The sequence below is a fragment of the Hyperolius riggenbachi genome, chromosome 3 (genome assembly GCF_040937935.1).
Source record: "Hyperolius riggenbachi isolate aHypRig1 chromosome 3, aHypRig1.pri, whole genome shotgun sequence".
Lineage (NCBI taxonomy): Eukaryota > Metazoa > Chordata > Amphibia > Anura > Hyperoliidae > Hyperolius > Hyperolius riggenbachi.
In genome coordinates, this window is record NC_090648.1 from 232,176,905 (window position 1) to 232,193,552 (window position 16,648).

At 42.3% G+C, this 16,648-nt stretch overlaps 1 protein-coding gene across 3 annotated transcripts in view; it reads right to left on the bottom strand.

Annotated features, from left to right (window-relative positions):
- Nucleotides 1-1,759: 1,759 nt before the first annotated feature.
- The window catches only part of LOC137563468 (cadherin-related family member 5-like), a 64,439-nt gene continuing 49,550 nt past the window's right edge, over nucleotides 1,760-16,648 (bottom strand). The window contains exons 14-17 of one of the 3 annotated variants that reach the window (XM_068275931.1): nucleotides 14,799-14,992; nucleotides 6,184-6,204; nucleotides 4,247-4,508; nucleotides 1,760-4,023 (exon numbers count right to left, since the gene is read on the bottom strand). In XM_068275931.1, the coding sequence (XP_068132032.1) occupies nucleotides 3,626-4,023; nucleotides 4,247-4,508; nucleotides 6,184-6,204; nucleotides 14,799-14,992 (875 nt within the window). In that variant the 3' untranslated portion in view covers nucleotides 1,760-3,625. The remainder of the gene's footprint in view (nucleotides 4,024-4,246; nucleotides 4,509-6,183; nucleotides 6,205-14,798; nucleotides 14,993-16,648) is intronic. The other 2 variants (XM_068275933.1, XM_068275932.1) reach the window with 2 other exon arrangements.

A 16,648-nucleotide genomic window follows, 5' to 3' on the forward strand; every position in this document is an offset into this window, starting at 1 on the left:
AGTTCTTTTATGGCAAGTTCTCCAATAATGTCTATATGACAGTAACCTGTAGCAACCAGTCAGGCAGAGGAGGGACTCCTAATGCAACGATTTCCTGCAGCAGGCACTTTACTGACCTGTTGGAGTGGACAGTATAGTCCACAAAACACGTTGTATAATGTGCTGAAATAATTTTATATTTTTGCGACAAGGCTCACATCTTTGCCAAAGGTAAACTAATGCTTAAAGGACCACTATTGCGAAAATCGTAACATTTAAAATACTAGTAACCGCATACAAATAAGAAGTATGGTCTTTGGGTTTTTTTCAGAGTAAAATGAGCCATAAATTACTTTTCCCCTATGTTTCTGTCACAGTAGGTAGTAGAAATCTGACAGAACTTACAGGTTTTGGCCTAGTCCATCTCTTCATGGGGAGTTCTTAGCAAGACACTCTTTATAAAGACACTCCCTGAAAAGGATTTATACAAATATGCTGGTTAGCCTCACTGCTCGCTGCACATCTTTTTTTGGCAGTTGGACGGAGTGACTGCCATTCACTAAGTGCTTCTGAAAATAAGTAAAATCCTGAGAATCCCCCATGAGGAGATAGGCTAGTCCAAAACCTCTCGATAATGTCAGATTTTTACTACTTACTGTAAGTGACAGCAACACAGGAGAAAAGTAATTTATGGCTCATTTTACTCTGGACTAGGAAGCAAACTTCTTATGTGTATGTTTACAAGTATTTTACATTTTACGATTTTCGCGATAGTGGTCCTTTAAGCTCCTTATTTAGTTTATATTTGAACGCTTTTATTTTTTCAGATCTTCTGCAGTTTCAGTTTGTGACTCAGTAAAACAGCTTATTTAGTCTAACAACTCAAATCGGATTGGCCACTCTGGGATAGAGCACTGTGCATATCGGCATTGATTTCTTAACTGTTGCTTGAACTGGTAGTGTCACATTTTGTTATGGGAATACCGTACTATGTAGTATATAAAGATAAGTGAGTTGATTGAAAAATGTTCTTATACAAATGAAGTTACTTATATTAATTATACTTAGTACAGACTTTTGACTGTTTGCACAAAAATGAGTTCTGGAATAGTGCTAGCAGCAGACTATGTTCTTTTCATAAGTCCTCTTTTCAGATTAATTTCGTATTATTTAGTGGTAAACAAGGTATCATTTTCTGTCAGGCTTCAGTAATGTTGCTCAAGTGTAGCAGAATTCATGAACAAGCAAGAGATCATTTTGATCAGATGATAGATTTGCAAGGCTCTGAGTTCCTGGTCATGATGTTTGCTAAACCAGGAAGTGGTCACAGCCAATCAGAACATTACAAGTTGATCAGGTAATCGAAGTAACCGTATGATTCTCTGTAAACTCTGCTACACATGAGCAACATTAGCTATCAGTTTATGCAGTTATAGTGCAGGGGTGGCACACCGTAACCAAAGTATGGGTGCTGCAACCTGTGGGCACCGCGTCCAAGTACCCAAGGTCATTTAGATAAAGCAAAAAGTCCAGGTCAGCACACCAATTCAAGATGCAGAATGCTTCAATTTATTGCCTCATAAGCACATGGATATGACAATTGTTTCGGGCCACGGCGGGTCCCCTTCCTCAGATAGTGCAGCGATAGGTTTGTTTGCACTATCTGAGGAAGGGGACCAGCCGTGGCCCCGAAACAATGGTCATATCCATGTGCTTATGAGGCAATAAATTGAAGCATTCTGCATCTTGAATTGGTGTGCTGACCTGGACTTTTTGCTTTAGCTATCAGTTTAGTGGCATAGAATAGCAGCATAGGTGGGGAAGGATAACACAGTGAGGTGACTTATGGTGCTATTTGGTCATCCCCTTAATAAAAAGACAATGCAATAGCTACCCTCATTCAGGTTAATCAGTAAAATGGGGTCATTTCTGCTTACCTTGGTTAAAAAGTAACCATGAAAAAGTAATTTCATGCAATAAAATTTCACCAAATCCACCTGTGACGTATGCGAAATCGTGACACCACCTTCATATCCCACATTGATTTTCAAATATGATTTTCTTTTCTGTTCTTCTTACAGTACACCGTATTGGTATTGCCATCTGCATCCATCGTTCACCGCTGCACCAATGCAAAAGTGGCAGTAAAGCAATGGAAGCAGATAATCCGATGGCATTTTGCAACAGAAAATAGCAGCACAAGAAAAAAAAATAGAAGTAAATTGTCACACTATGGGGTCATTCATAAAAATCTTGTTGGGAAAATACCGCATTCGGTATTTTAGACTTTTGTGTGCTAATTCATAAAAATCTTTACAGTTGCGATAGAAATGCTGTATTTTCCCGAACCAGGCTTGCGGTAACATGAGAAGCTGCCTGAGTTGATAAATTTTCTCCGTGCAGAGACAGCGTTACAATAAAAGAGGCATCCCCAACTTCCCTTTAGATGTGCATTTTTTTTATACTGCCTCTGTTTGCCTTGAATCTGTGCTGAATCTGTCTATTAGTCTTTCTAAACAATCTATTTAATTGCCACAGCTAAGAAGAATTTAAAGAAATGTTACACATGCAGGCTTTCTGATGTGAAATATATCTGAAACAGGTACCCAAGAGGTTAAAAAACACAGCCTGGGGTATTCTGGGAAGCCCTTTTTTCCACCCTCGCTGCTGCTGCCTGGGAGATGTGTCCCCATTAACTTTGCTGTTATCGCTCTCTTATCACCTTTTCAAAACAGACGGTAATGGCACGGAGAATACCGCCTGCTCTAATCTTTATGAATCTACATTTATTGACATTTACTGACATGTGTTGAGGAGGTAATTTACCTCACTGCTCAGGAATTTCAGCTTTTCATGTGGTAACAGCTTTTATGAATTGACATTTTGCTAAGTGTTCGGTAAAGTCACCTGTTTTGAGCATTACCGCATGCGGGAATGCTTTATGAATTGACCCCTAAATTTTAATTAATAAAAAAAAATTTTTGTTTTTGTTTTTTTGGGGATATGGTGTATTTTGATACTTTTAATTACTTTTAACCCTTTGTGGACTTTAGGAAAAAGGTAAAAAAAATCGCCCTGTAAATAGATGATGCCAGACTGGCAACTGAGAAAAAAGTAAATGGAGAACTAGTTCCTGACAACACATAATCCAATGTTTTTATGCACTCCTCTGCTTTGAAGCATGAACTGGACGTTAAAGGCATGCTAGAAACTGCATCTGTAACAATAATGAATATTTTTAGTATTTGGTGAGAACTAAGTGGAGGATCCCACCTACTGAACGATCCCCTACGTGACTGCACCTGTTTCCTTTTGCAAAGGCTGGCAATGCCCAATAATGCACAGGTTTACTTGAACTATTAATTGGTATTACTCTGTACGGTCTGTGAAATGTCTTAATTATATAAAGATAAATAGAAAGACTGTACTGTACATATTTTGTAGGTCGTATCTTCCTGTACCTCATATAACATCAGCCCTAATTCACTTCTGGGTGGATGGTACCAAGGCATATATTGTAATGTTTTGCCTAATACATAGTTGTTGGGTGGCAGAAAAGTTCTTGTTGCCCACAGTGTTTAGGCAGGTTATTCCACGCATTCTCTGTTTCAGCAATTTTTCTCTTCATTCACAAGGCTTAGATGGATTAACATTCAATTGAGTCGTCCATTAGTTGCATGAGTGAGCCAGGAGTGATAATCTCACTGCCCAATGGTGGATGACCATTCAGTTCCCCGTCAGGTTCTGACACTACTTCCTCATTCACTTCTACCACAATAGGCAGTCGGGGTAGTTGTGGAGGTTCAGGCCACATTCCTGAACTATCCTGGCTCTCTGGTACCTCCCGGCTAGCATCAGTGGCTGAGTCACTGATTGGCTGATGACAGCTGCTGTTGTCCTCAGCTGTAGGAGGCTTCAGATGAGTCACGTTCACTTCCTCATTGACTACCAGTGCTTGGGTAACCCCCACTTTTTTTGTTTGAAGCTCCGCTGCTGTGGTTCCATCTTGGCGGGGAGTACATGGCGATTTGTTCAGAGGCTCAGCTACAGAAAATGAAAGGTTTGTGATTGATGGAGGAAATAAATAAAATGCTTCCACATCCAAAACAAACCAGTGCAAGGTTCATTTAGTATTTCATACATTGCATTCAATAGGTATAAACTACAAAGGAATGCATTGTAAAATATATTGCTTTCATTTTAAACAGGGAAGTGTTATAAATGGATCTGGGATGATCTGCTTTGTAAGCGCAGGAGGAGTATTTACCTGCCAGTTCCAGTCTATTTCTGCATGGAGAGCTTCCCAGGCACTGGTTCCCTGGTGAAATCACAGCCACAGCCGGTGTCCTTTTCTGCTGTTTGCTGGCATTGGCATCTGTCTTGCCTGACTCTTTGCTTTTGCTCCCCCTGCCAGGTGACACCCCCTTATCTTGCCCTTGGCCAGGCTTCTCATCCTCAGGGCCCTCACTGTAGGCTGCATTTTGGTAGCATTGCTCTTCCCCCTGAGGCAAAGATTTGCTGGGGTTAACCTGTCAAGATTAAACAACAAAATGTTCATTTAAATTTCTCATTTGCAGACCTACTTTGTATCACTGTTAGGTGAACCCGAGGAGAATGTGATATGGAGGCTGCCATATTTGTTTTCTTTTTTACAATACCAGTTGCCTGGCAGCCCTGCTGATCTATTTGGCTGTAGTAGTGTCAAATCTTGTCAATTCTGACAATAATGTCAGAAAAACCTGATCTCCTGCATGCTTGTTCAGGGTCTGTAGCTAAAAGTAGTAGAGGTAGAGGATCAGCAGGACAGCCAGGCAACTGGTATTGCTTAAAAGGAAATAAATATGGCGACCTCCATATAACTCTCGCCTCAGGTTCACTTCAACATACATGGCTATTTCTGACCACATGTATTGTAAAATACTGCATTTTTTTTATTTTTATTCCTGGCACATTTTTTCCCTCCACATTTAACTGTTTAAAGAGAATCTGAAGTGGAATTAAAAATAAAAAAAACATATACTCACTTAAGGAGAGGGAAGGCTCTGGGTCCTATAGAGCCTTCCCGGTCTCTTCACGGTGCCCGCGTTACCTCGCAGGCTCCTTCGTTAGTTTCCAACTGATCAGTCGAAGACTGCTTCTCTCTTCCACTTCTGGTGGGCTTTGGGAGTTTTTGGAATCTCTCGAGCTCCATACTGCTGAGCGCCCTCTCTCATTGTTTGCAGCACAGAGCCTGCCCGTCTCTGGGAGCCTGAGTGCTCCCAAAGCCTCCCGCGGCGGGAGATTTGAACTGGGGATCCAGCGCTGGTACGCGGGGAAGGTGAGGAGAATGGGAAGGCTCTAAAGGACCCAGAGCCTTCCTTCTGCTTAGGTATGTTTTTTTGGTTTTTTCCCTTTTCCCTAAAACTTTCCTATGTATTGTTGGTGCAACCATAAACTGACACTGTTTATTTTAACCCTTTGACAGTGATTGATTAGATGGATCTCTGTAAGTGTCATTGGGTTTAATGCACTAACTAGAATTAATATTGCCATGTAGAGACAGCGCACAGCAATATTACTGGTACTACTTCAGTACTGTTCCGCAAGTTAAGCTATTAGCGAGACCCACGGTAATTCGAGCACTGGTACGGTAAAGTGTGTTACTAACGCACGTTACCAACGCAACGCTTGAGGTACTCTAGTCCCGCGGGTCGCTTTAATAGCGTAATTCCCAGTATGCTGCTGCAGTAGTACCAGTAATATTGCTGTGTGTTGTCTCCTCACAGCAATATTACTGCTAGTCAGTGCATCACACCCTTTGACAGCTATTGCCAAGATGCATCTCATAGTGGAGCTCAAAGGGTTAAAACATGCTTATGAAAGCATAAAACAAAACAAAAAAAAATTGAAAATTGGAAAATCCTAATCCTAAATCCTAACCACTGTTGGTATGAACAGACATACTTTACATGAATGACATTAAATACAGTACACAATGACTAAGAGATATAGTTTAGGGTGTCTTTAATTCAGTCTGTAATGTAATTTTTCTTGCCATAAGAAAAATGTCACAAGTGCATTTTGGGAACTTGGGAACAAAAGAGTTCAACAGAAACCCAGCTTTTAGAGTGTGTTTCTGTTAACACTGTTCTTATGTTTTTTGTATTGATACTGTTAATATCACTTAACATTTGCAAATTGTGTTTCCTCCCCACCAATACTCACCTGTTGGAACCACTTTAATCTCTTTGTTGCAGCATTAGAGAGAATAGATATAAATTAGCATTCACACAAAGTACTGAGAACAAAGAGACAGTTTTGGCCATTAGATTGCCTAAACCTTTGTAATTCTTATAATTTGAAGCACAGTAGTGTTGACAGACACAAAAGAAAACCGAGCACAGTTATCAGCTACAAAACTCCTTCCTGCATTCAAAAGCTCAACCATAGTTGCTCTGGATAAATGCACCACTCTTGTTTGCAACTTCCAGCTGCCAAAGGAGATTTAGATTCCCAGATACAAATAAAATGCCAACTGACCCACAGACATGGCAATCTATGGCATGACAAGATCATTTGGACAATACAAAGATTAGATACTGTTTTCAGTAGATGCAGTGACCAGGGGAGGGTTCTTTATTATTTGCCAGCAATCCTGTAGACATTCACCGATTTTATTTTATTTTTATTTTATTTTTTTGTCTGATAAGAATCACCCTAGTTGACTGAGTTTTTCAAAAAATATTACTCATTTGTTATGAACTGAAGAGGCTTTAGGCCCGGTTCACATTAGCGGTGGCCGTCCGGAATCGCCGTGCCGGAGCCGGACCGCTTGCAGAACGGACGGAACGGACGCACGGCAATAGCAATGAAAGCCTATGCGTCCGTTCACATGCGTCCGTTCTGCCGAAGCTGGACCGGATCGGATCCGGACTCCGGCGTCCGTTCCAACATGCGCTATTTTTTGGTCCGGCTCCTCCGGCAGCCGTATCCGGAGCGGAGCCGGACTGCACCATCCGGCCAATACAAAGCAATGAGAGCCGGAGAGCGCACAACACACTGGCTACAAAAACCGGACGTTCTACCCCACTTCCTATGCATTTTGGATGGGGACCACATGGGCCCAGCGTTCAAAGAGTGGGGCAGCAGCGATTTCATGCTGGAGCTCGTTTTGGCAGCAACATGTCTGATGTCTGATAACGAGGAGGCGAACAACAGGAAGGAGAGAATTCCCAGTTTTACGAGTAAAAAATGCCTGGATCCATGGTCCCAACTGCAGTCTCTGTATCCACGGATGGTCTCCACACGTCCACCTGTCTCCAACAATGACCCCAGACCCTTCTGCTGACCTCCCAGACCCCAGGTATTAACAGGATGGTATCTCCTTAAGAAACCGGATCTGGACCGCAACCGTGTTCACACCGCACGGAAACCGGATGCAAACGGACCGGATCCGGACCGGATCCGGATAGGAACCGTGCGGATCAGGTCCGGTCCGGCTCCGGTGCGGTCCGGACATCCGGTGCGGTTTTGACAAAACCGCAAGTGTGAACGGGGCCTTACTGGGGTTAAGATATGTCCACAAGCTGGTCTAAATTTGGCCAAAGCCACAGTTATAGACTGTCTGAGCCGAGAATCTAGCATGGAGTAATGGAGCCCCCTGACTTTGACACCAATGACCCCCAAGCGCATTGTTCTCCACCTCACCCTTCCCACCAGAAGCAGCTCTGTCATGCATCGTCCCTCTTCTAGGATAGCAAGGCATCTGTATAGCACTAAGCTCTGAACTGTCACCAGTCCATGCAGGCCACAGTAGCTGTATGTGTGTACGAGGCTTGAAAGTGCTTTCAAGCATTTAATTTCTGTGCACACCTTAAAGCTGAACTCCAGGCACCAATGCTAAAGTCCAATTTTTCTTTTCAATAAACCCTAACCTACACACACACCTTGTTAACCTTAGGATGTAACTTCCCCATACACCAAAACATCCTCCATATTTATGATGGGGCTCAACTTCTCCGGGGTCATGTTGTTCCAGTCGCTAAGTACAGTGGGTTGCAAAATTATTCGGCCCCCTTGAAGTTTTCCACATTTCGTCATATTACTGCCACAAACATGAATCAATTTTATTGGAATTCCACATGAAAGACCAACACAAAGTGGTGTACACATGAGAAGTGGAACCAAAATCATACATGTTTCCAAACATTTTTTTTACAAATAAATAACTGCAAAGTGGTGTGTGCATAATTATTCGGCCACTTTTGATCTGAGTGCAGTCAGTTGCCTATAGACATTGCCTGATGAGTGCTAATGACTAAATAGAGTGCGCCTGTGAGGGCCTCAGAGGTTGTCTAAGAGAATATTGGGAGCAACAACACCGTGAAGTCCAAAGAACACACAAGACAGGTCAGGGATCAAGTTATTGAGACATTTAAAGCAAGATAAGACTACAAAAAGATTTCCAAAGCCTTGAACATCCCACAGAGCACTGTTCAAGCGATCATTCAGAAATGGAAGGAGTATGGCACAACTGTACACCGACCAAGACAAGGCCATCCACCTAAACTCACAGGCCGAACAAGGAGAGCGCTGATCAGAAATGCAGTCAAGAGGCCCATTGTGACTCTGGACGAGCTGCAGAGATCTACAGCTCAGGTGGGAGACTCTGTCCATAGGACAACTATTAGTCATGCACTGTACAAAGTTGGCCTTTATGGAAGAGTGGCAAGAAGAAAGGCATTGTTAACAGAAAGCATAAGAAGTCCTGTTTGCAGTTTGCCACAAGCCATGTGGGGGACACAGCAACCATGTGGAAGAAGGTGCTCTGGTCAGATGAGACCAAAATGGAACTTTTTGGCCAAAATTCATAACCCTATGTGTGGCAGAAAATTAACACTGCACATCACTCTGAACACACCATCCCCACTGTCAAATATGGTGGTGGCAGCATCATGCTCGGGGGGTGCATCTCTTCAGCAGGGACAGGGAAGCTGGTCAGAGTTGATGGGAAGATGGATGGGGCCAAATACAGGGCAAACTTGGAAGAAAACCTCTTGGAGACTGCAAAAGACTTGAGACTGGGGCGGAGGTTCACCTTCCAGCAGGACAATGACCCTAAACATAAAGCCAGGGCAACAATGGAATGGTTTAAAACTAAATATATCTATGTGTTAGAATGGCCCAGTCAAAGTCCAGATCTAAATCCAGTCGAGAATCTGTGGCAAGATCTGAAAACTGCTGTTCACAAACGCTGTCCATCTAATCTGACTGAGCTGGAGCTGTTTTGCAAAGAAGAGTGGGCAAGAATTTCAGTCTCTAGATGTGCAAAGCTGGTAGAGACATACCCTAAAAGACTGGCAGCTGTAATTGCAGCAAAAGGTGGTTCTATAAAGTATTGACTCAGGGGGCCGAATAATGACGCACACCCCACTTTGCTGTTATTTATTTGTAAAAAATGTTTTGAATGCTGTATGATTTTCTATCCACTTCTCACATGTACACCACTTTGTATTGGTCTTTCACGTGGAATTCCAATAAAATTGATGCATGTTTGTGGCAGTAATGTGACAAAATGTGGAAAACTTCAAGGGGGCCGAATACTTTTGCAACCCACTGTATTTAGCCAATGGATATGGATCAGATTGTGCCATCCTGACACCATCCTCTCTTCCATACTATTTAGCCATGCTCCTCGCCAATCGATACAATATATATTTTTGATATTATTGGCATGTGTACCATGCCCCCCCTGGTAGAAGAGACTTGGCTGCTATGTCGATGGGGCAGCACTCCTCCATAAATCGTACAGCGCAATGAAAGAAGATTTTATGATTATATTATTGATATAATTCAGACATCACAACTATAAATGTAAACACAAGCCATAAACAATTAAAATACCAGCCAGAGAACAGTAACAATCAATAACAGTTCAGACAGAAAGGCCTAGTGCACACCAGAGTGGTTCTGCTGCGGTTTGCGATCCGCTTGCGGGTGCGGATCCGCTAGGGTAATGTATTTCAATGGGCCGGTGCACACCAGAGCGGGAGGCGTTTTGCAGAAACTCATACTCCCGGGCTGCTGCAGATTTTGGATTGCGGATGCGTTTCTGCCTCAATGTTAAGTATAGGAAAAACGCAAACCGCTCTGAAAAACGGTACTTCAGAGCGGTTTGCCAGGCGTTTTTTGTTACAGTAGCTGTTCAGTAACAGCTTTACTGTAACAATACATGAAATCTACTACACCAAAAACGCTTCACAAAACCGCAAAATGCTAGCTGAAACGCTGCAGAAAAAGCGTTTCAAGCTGCGTTTCAAAATCTGCTAGAGTACAACAGAGTAACCAAGCAGCTCAGGGTGACCCAAACTACTAGGAATGTATAGGGGGATGAAAGGAACCAAAAAGCCCTCCTACTAAAAAAGCAAAGCTTGGTGTAATTGCCTTCTTAAAACAGAAGGAAATTTGCAATAATTCAGTTATAAATGAACATTTGTGGTTACCCACAATGCACACCTACTAAATATGCAAATTATCCCTTTTCGCCCTTGTTAATGTGGGTTTGGTATGGCTGTGTAAAACTTAAAGCTATAGGCTTGCTATAAACCAGCGGTTCTGGATGCTTGCTTGGCTTAACAAGGGCGGAAAGGGATAATTTGCATATTTAGTAGGTGTGCATTGTAGGGAACCACAAATGTTCATTTATAACTGAATTGTTGCAAATTTCCTTCTGTTTTAAGAAGGCAATTACACCAAAATCTGCTAGCATTTTGCCAAAGTCTGTTATTTTCAAGTCTGTCAGGACACAGTTGCCAAATAAAAAAAAATGGACTGGTTAAATCTAGCCATAGACTGTGTCCAGACTACACTGTGGACTTGAGTGTTAAAATGTAGTCCTATTGAGTGTCCCTCATTTTGTGGTCCACAGTGTAGTGGTGCATATTGATTGTCGTGCTTGCAGTGTCTGGATAGTGTACTGGTTAAGGGCTCTGCCTCTGACACAGGAGACCAGGGTTTGAATCTCGGCCCATCCTGTTCAGTAAGCCAGCACCTATTTCAGTAGGAGACCTTGGGCAAGCTCTGGTGCTTGAGTCCTCCAGGAGAAAAAGCACAATATAAATGTTCTGTGTCTGCCAGTACCAGATTCTACTGGGCCCTGCCACACATGTATAGTACATCATGTGATTATTGTTACATATACCACATTATTATTATAAACCATATACCACATTATTATAAAGTGCAGACATTGTCCTGACAATGTTATACATTGGGGAAACAAACACTAGGAAAGAGACTCAATCAAACACTAGGAAAGAGACTACACAGTGGAGCACAAAAGTAGAGACACCCCAGTAGGACAGCATTTTAACAACTCTATGTACAAAACATGAGAATTACCATTTTAAGGACACATTTCAAATCTGGGAAGGAAAAGCAGACATTTGAACACAAATTTATGAAAAGTTTTCCAGACCCTAGGAAAAGACCTTAGATAGAGACCCTAGAGAACAATCTGAATATAAAACCTGGATTTGTGGCAAGTCCTGACAGACTTCAAAATAACACAAACTCTCTGCCTGACTTCTTCACATACGCCAATCTGTTAGTTACTGTTACTGTTCTTTGGCTGATAGTTCAGTTGCTTATTGATTGTAGAAAAATGTAAACACTGAGGGCCATCCAGTGTTTACATTTTTCTAGGATACGATTTGCTGGGTGAGCCCTCCTCTTTCTGAGTAGTGCTGGTGTTGCAGGTCTGCTCGCATTCATTACAATTACATGCTTATTGATTGTGTTTGCCTGTATTTTCAAATTCCCTCATGGTTGACAGGCATAAGCAGTGATGAGGTAATTTTACATTTCAAAGAAGGTAAGATTCTGTGTGAGTAAATAACATGGCGTCAGATTGCTGAGCGGGCCTAAAAAATTATATACAGTGGAGGAAATAATTTGACCCCTCACTGATTTTGTAAGTTTGTCCAATGACAAAGAAATGAAAAGTCTCAGAACAGTATCATTTGAATGGTAGGTTTATTTTAATAGTGGCAGATAGCACATCCAAAGGAAAATCGAAAAAATAACCTTAAATAAAGGATAGCAACTGATTTGTATTTCATTGAGTGAAATACGTTTTTGAACCCCTACCAACCATTAAGAGTTCTGGCTCCCACAGAGTGGTTAGACACTTCTACTCAATTAGTCACCCTCATTAAGGACACCTGTCTTAACTAGTCACCTGTATAAAAGACACCTGTCCACAGAATCAATCAATCAAGCAGACTCCAAACTCTCCAACATGGGAAAGACCAAAGAGCTGTCCAAGGATGTCAGAGACAAAATTGTAGACCTGCACAAGGCTGGAATGGGCTACAAAACCATTAGCAAGAAGCTGGGAGAGAAGGTGACAACTGTTGGTGCGATTTTTCGAAAATGGAAGGAGCACAAAATGACCATCAATCGACCTCGCTCTGGGGCTCCACGCAAGATCTCACCTCGTGTGGTGTCAATGGTTCTGAGAAAGGTGAAAAAGCATCCTAGAACTACACGGGAGGAGTTAATGAATGACCTCAAATTAGCAGGGACCACAGTCACCCAAAAAACCATTGGAAACACATTACACCGCAATGGATAAAAATCCTGCAGGGTTCGCAAGGTCCCCCTGCTCAAGAAGGCACATGTGCAGGCCCGTCTGAAGTTTGCCAATGAACACCTGAATGATTCTGTGAGTGACTGGGAGAAGGTGCTGTGGTCTGATGAGACCAAAATAGAGCTCTTTGGCATTAACTCAACTCGCTGTGTTTGGAGGAAGAAAAATGCTGCCTATGACCCCCAAAGACCATCCCCACTGTCAAGCATGGGGGTGGAAACATTTTGCTTTTGGGGTGTTTTTCTGCTAAGGGCACAGGACAACTTAATCGCATTAACGGGAAAATGGACGGAGCCATGTATCGTGAAATCCTAAACGACAACATCCTTCCCTCTGCCAGGAAACTGAAAATGGGTCGTGGATGGGTGTTCCAGCACGACAATGACCCAAAACATACAGCAAAGGCAACAAAGGAGTGGCTCAAGAAGAAGCACATTAAGGTCATGGAGTGGCCTAGTTAGTCTCCGGACCTTAATCCAATAGAAAACCTATGGAGGGAGCTCAAGCTCAGAGTTGCACAGAGACAGCCTCGAAACCTTAGGGATTTAGAGATGATCTGCAAAGAGGAGTGGACCAACATTCCTCCCAAAATGTGTGCAAACTTGGTCATCAATTACAAGAAACGTTTGACCTCTGTGCTTGCAAACAAGGGTTTTTCCACTAAGTATTAACCTCCCTGGCGTTCTATTAAGATCGCCAGGGCGGCTGCGGGAGGGTTTTTTTTAAAGTAAAAAAAAACTGTTTCATGCAGCCAACTGAAAGTTGGCTGCATGAAAGCCCACTAGAGGGCGCTCCGGAAGCGTCATTCTGATCGCCTCCGGCGACCAGAATAAACAAGGAAGGCCGCAATGAGCAGCCTTCCTTGTTTTGCTTACATCGTCGCCATAGCGTTGAGCGGAGTGACGTCATGGACGTCAGCCGCCTCCGATCCAGCCCTTAGCGCTGGCCGGAACTTTTGTTCCGGCTGCGCAGGGTTCGGGCGGCTGGGGGGACCCTCTTTCGCCGCTGCTCGCGGCGGATCGCCGCAGAGCGGCGGCGATCAGGCAGCACATGCGGCTGGCAAAGTGCCGGCTGCGTGTGCTGCTTTTTATTTTGCAAAAATCGGCCCAGCAGGGCCTGAGCGGCGACCCCCGGCGGTGATGGACGGATATATTCGTCCATACCGCTGAGGAGGTTAAGTCTTTTATTGTTAGAGGGTTCAAAAACTTATTTCACTCAATGAAATGCAAATCAGTTGCTATCTTTTTTTTAAGGTTATTTTTTCAATTTTCCTTTTGATGTGCTATCTGCCACTGTTAAAATAAACCTACCATTGAAATGATACTGTTCTGAGACTTTTCATTTATTTGTCATTGGACAAACTTACAAAATCAGTGAGGGGTCAAATAATTATTTCCTCCACTGTATAAGCCTGTGTATGTAACATCCACTTTTGTATGGTTCTGATTCAGTTCTGTATCCTGCTTAAAGAGAACCCGAGGTGGGTTTGAAGAATATTATCTGCATACAGAGGCTAGATCAGCCTATACAGCCCAGCCTCTGTTGCTATCCCAAACCCCACTAAGGTCCCCCTGCACCCTGCAATCCCTCATAAATCACAGCCGTGCTGTGAGGCTGTGTTTACATCTGTAGTGTCAGTCTCAGCTGCTCCCCCGCCTCCTGCATAGCTCCGGTCCCTTCCCCCGTCCCTTCCCTCCAATCAGCAGGGAGAGAAGGGATGCAGGCGGGGACTGGAGTTCTGCAGGAGGGGGGGAGAGCAGCAGACTGACACTATAGAGATAAACACAGCCAGCTCTGACAAGCTGTTTGTCAGCAGCATGGCTGTGATTTATGAGGGATTGCAGAGTGCAGGGGGAGCTTAGGGGGGTTTGGGATAGCAACAGAGGCTGGGCTGTATAGGCAGATCCAGCCTCTGTATGCAGATAATATTCTTCAAACCCACCTCGGGTTCTCTTTAAATAAGAAACTTAAGGTTTTGAAAGTTTGCTAGAAAACCATGTACAGTTAACCATTAAAGGTATTACCTCAATCAACCTTTTTGTTTTGATTATACTGAAACTGAATGTAAAACTGTAAATATACATCAAAATAAAGCAATTCCTACATATCTTAAACATCTGGTTAGTCAAATTGGATATACAGTAGATGTCTTCTATGTTGGGTTCAGGTTAATAAAACTATGCTTTCATACCACAGTAGGATGCTTTTCTGTGACAAGGGATGTTTGACTCATCTGTTGCTGATGCTGTCGATGATTCCTCACTATCCGTATTAATAGTAACAGAAGCAACCCAAACAATAATCCAAGAACTCCAACTCCTGCAGCGATTATGGGGAGGTCTGGCATGGTGAACATGGCTCTTGGTTCGGATGGATCTCGGGGCGCTGAAGAATACAATAATTAGATATTTTGATAAGGATATTGTTGACTTTATCTTTTACATTAACAGGCAACCTTCAGAAAACTGACCAACATATGGCGGAAGGATGGAGATCAACTAAAACTGGCTATACACCACTCAAGCAGGTAAACAAATGATATCTCCTTAATATTACTTGTTTAGTACTTACAATTATATTAGTAAAGATGAGTTTATGAGTTCTGTGAGACTCTGAATTTCACGTTTCTGATCATAATCCGGTACTTCCGAGTTAAAATACATACGTCAGAAATTGCTTATTTCTGAATCTCATTAATATTGAGTACTTTATGTACAGTTTTTAAGAAAATGGAGTTTAAAGTTGGCCCTATTGGATCATAAACAGATTATTTTATTCAAAACTTTGAATTGATGCCTAGATCAAGAATCTATAGCTTTCATCTATCGTAAAGCTACCATACTTGATTGATTTAATTTATCAGTCTAAACTACTTGTGAATCAAATTTGTATAGCATCAGACTATGCAAACCAGGAACCAATATTTTATAAATTAAAGGTGGCCATACACTTCTAGATTTACAGCAGATTCTATCATCAGATAGATTTCTGTCAGATGCCTGTGAAGTCGAATCTGACAGGAATCTATCTGATGTGTGCCACACACTAGGAACAGATTTCCAATAGATTTCAGAATTAAATCTACTGGAAATCTATTGAAAATCGATCTAAATGCATTGTTAGACCATTAGATCCAATGCAACTTGGATCAATCGATTTGGTCGAACGATCGATTTGATCTATCTGACAGGATGGAAGATCTAGGTCGATCTGCTGCTGGCAGCAGATCGACCTAGATCTTCCATCCTGTCAGATCAAATCAATCAATCGATCGAAGGCTGAAATCGACCAGTGTATGGGCCCCTTAAAGTAAATCTTTCTTCTCGTACTTCCACTGCTGCTCCTCTCTCTCATGCTCTTCATTGGCTACCAATTAACCAGAGGATCCAATTCAAACTCTTAACCCTAACCTACAAAGCTCTCCATAGTCTCTCCCCCCTGTACATCTCCTCACTCGTTTCCAGATACCAACCCAATCACAATCTCAGATCTGCAAATGACTTACTTTTGTCCTTCTCTAGAATTACCTCCTCGCAGTCACGTATACAAGATTTTGCATTTGCTTCACCCTTACTCTGGAATGCCCTCCCATAACACATCCGTCACTCTCCAACCTTTGATATCTTTAAAACTTACTTTCTCTAACAAGCATATGCTCTACCTTAGGCCATTCCACTCCTACTAGATATCATAAAAACACACTGGCTCTAGGTATGATTATTGTATACTACCATGCCTCTTCTTTCCCCCTATTCCTATAGATTGTAAGCTTGCAAGGGCAGGGCTCTGTCACCTTTTGTGTATTGGAATATGCTATACATTTTATTCATCGTGTTACTTTTGTCACTGTAAATACTTGTGCTGTATTTTGTAACAATTCTGTATTTTGTACCAACTCTGTATTTTGCATATAGGTGTATACAATTGTCTGCATTATTATTTACCCCATTTGTTTCTTACTTTGTACAGCTCCACAGAATATGTTGCTACTTTATAAATCAATAATAATAAATTATGGGGATGCAAATGAGACCAAAAGTA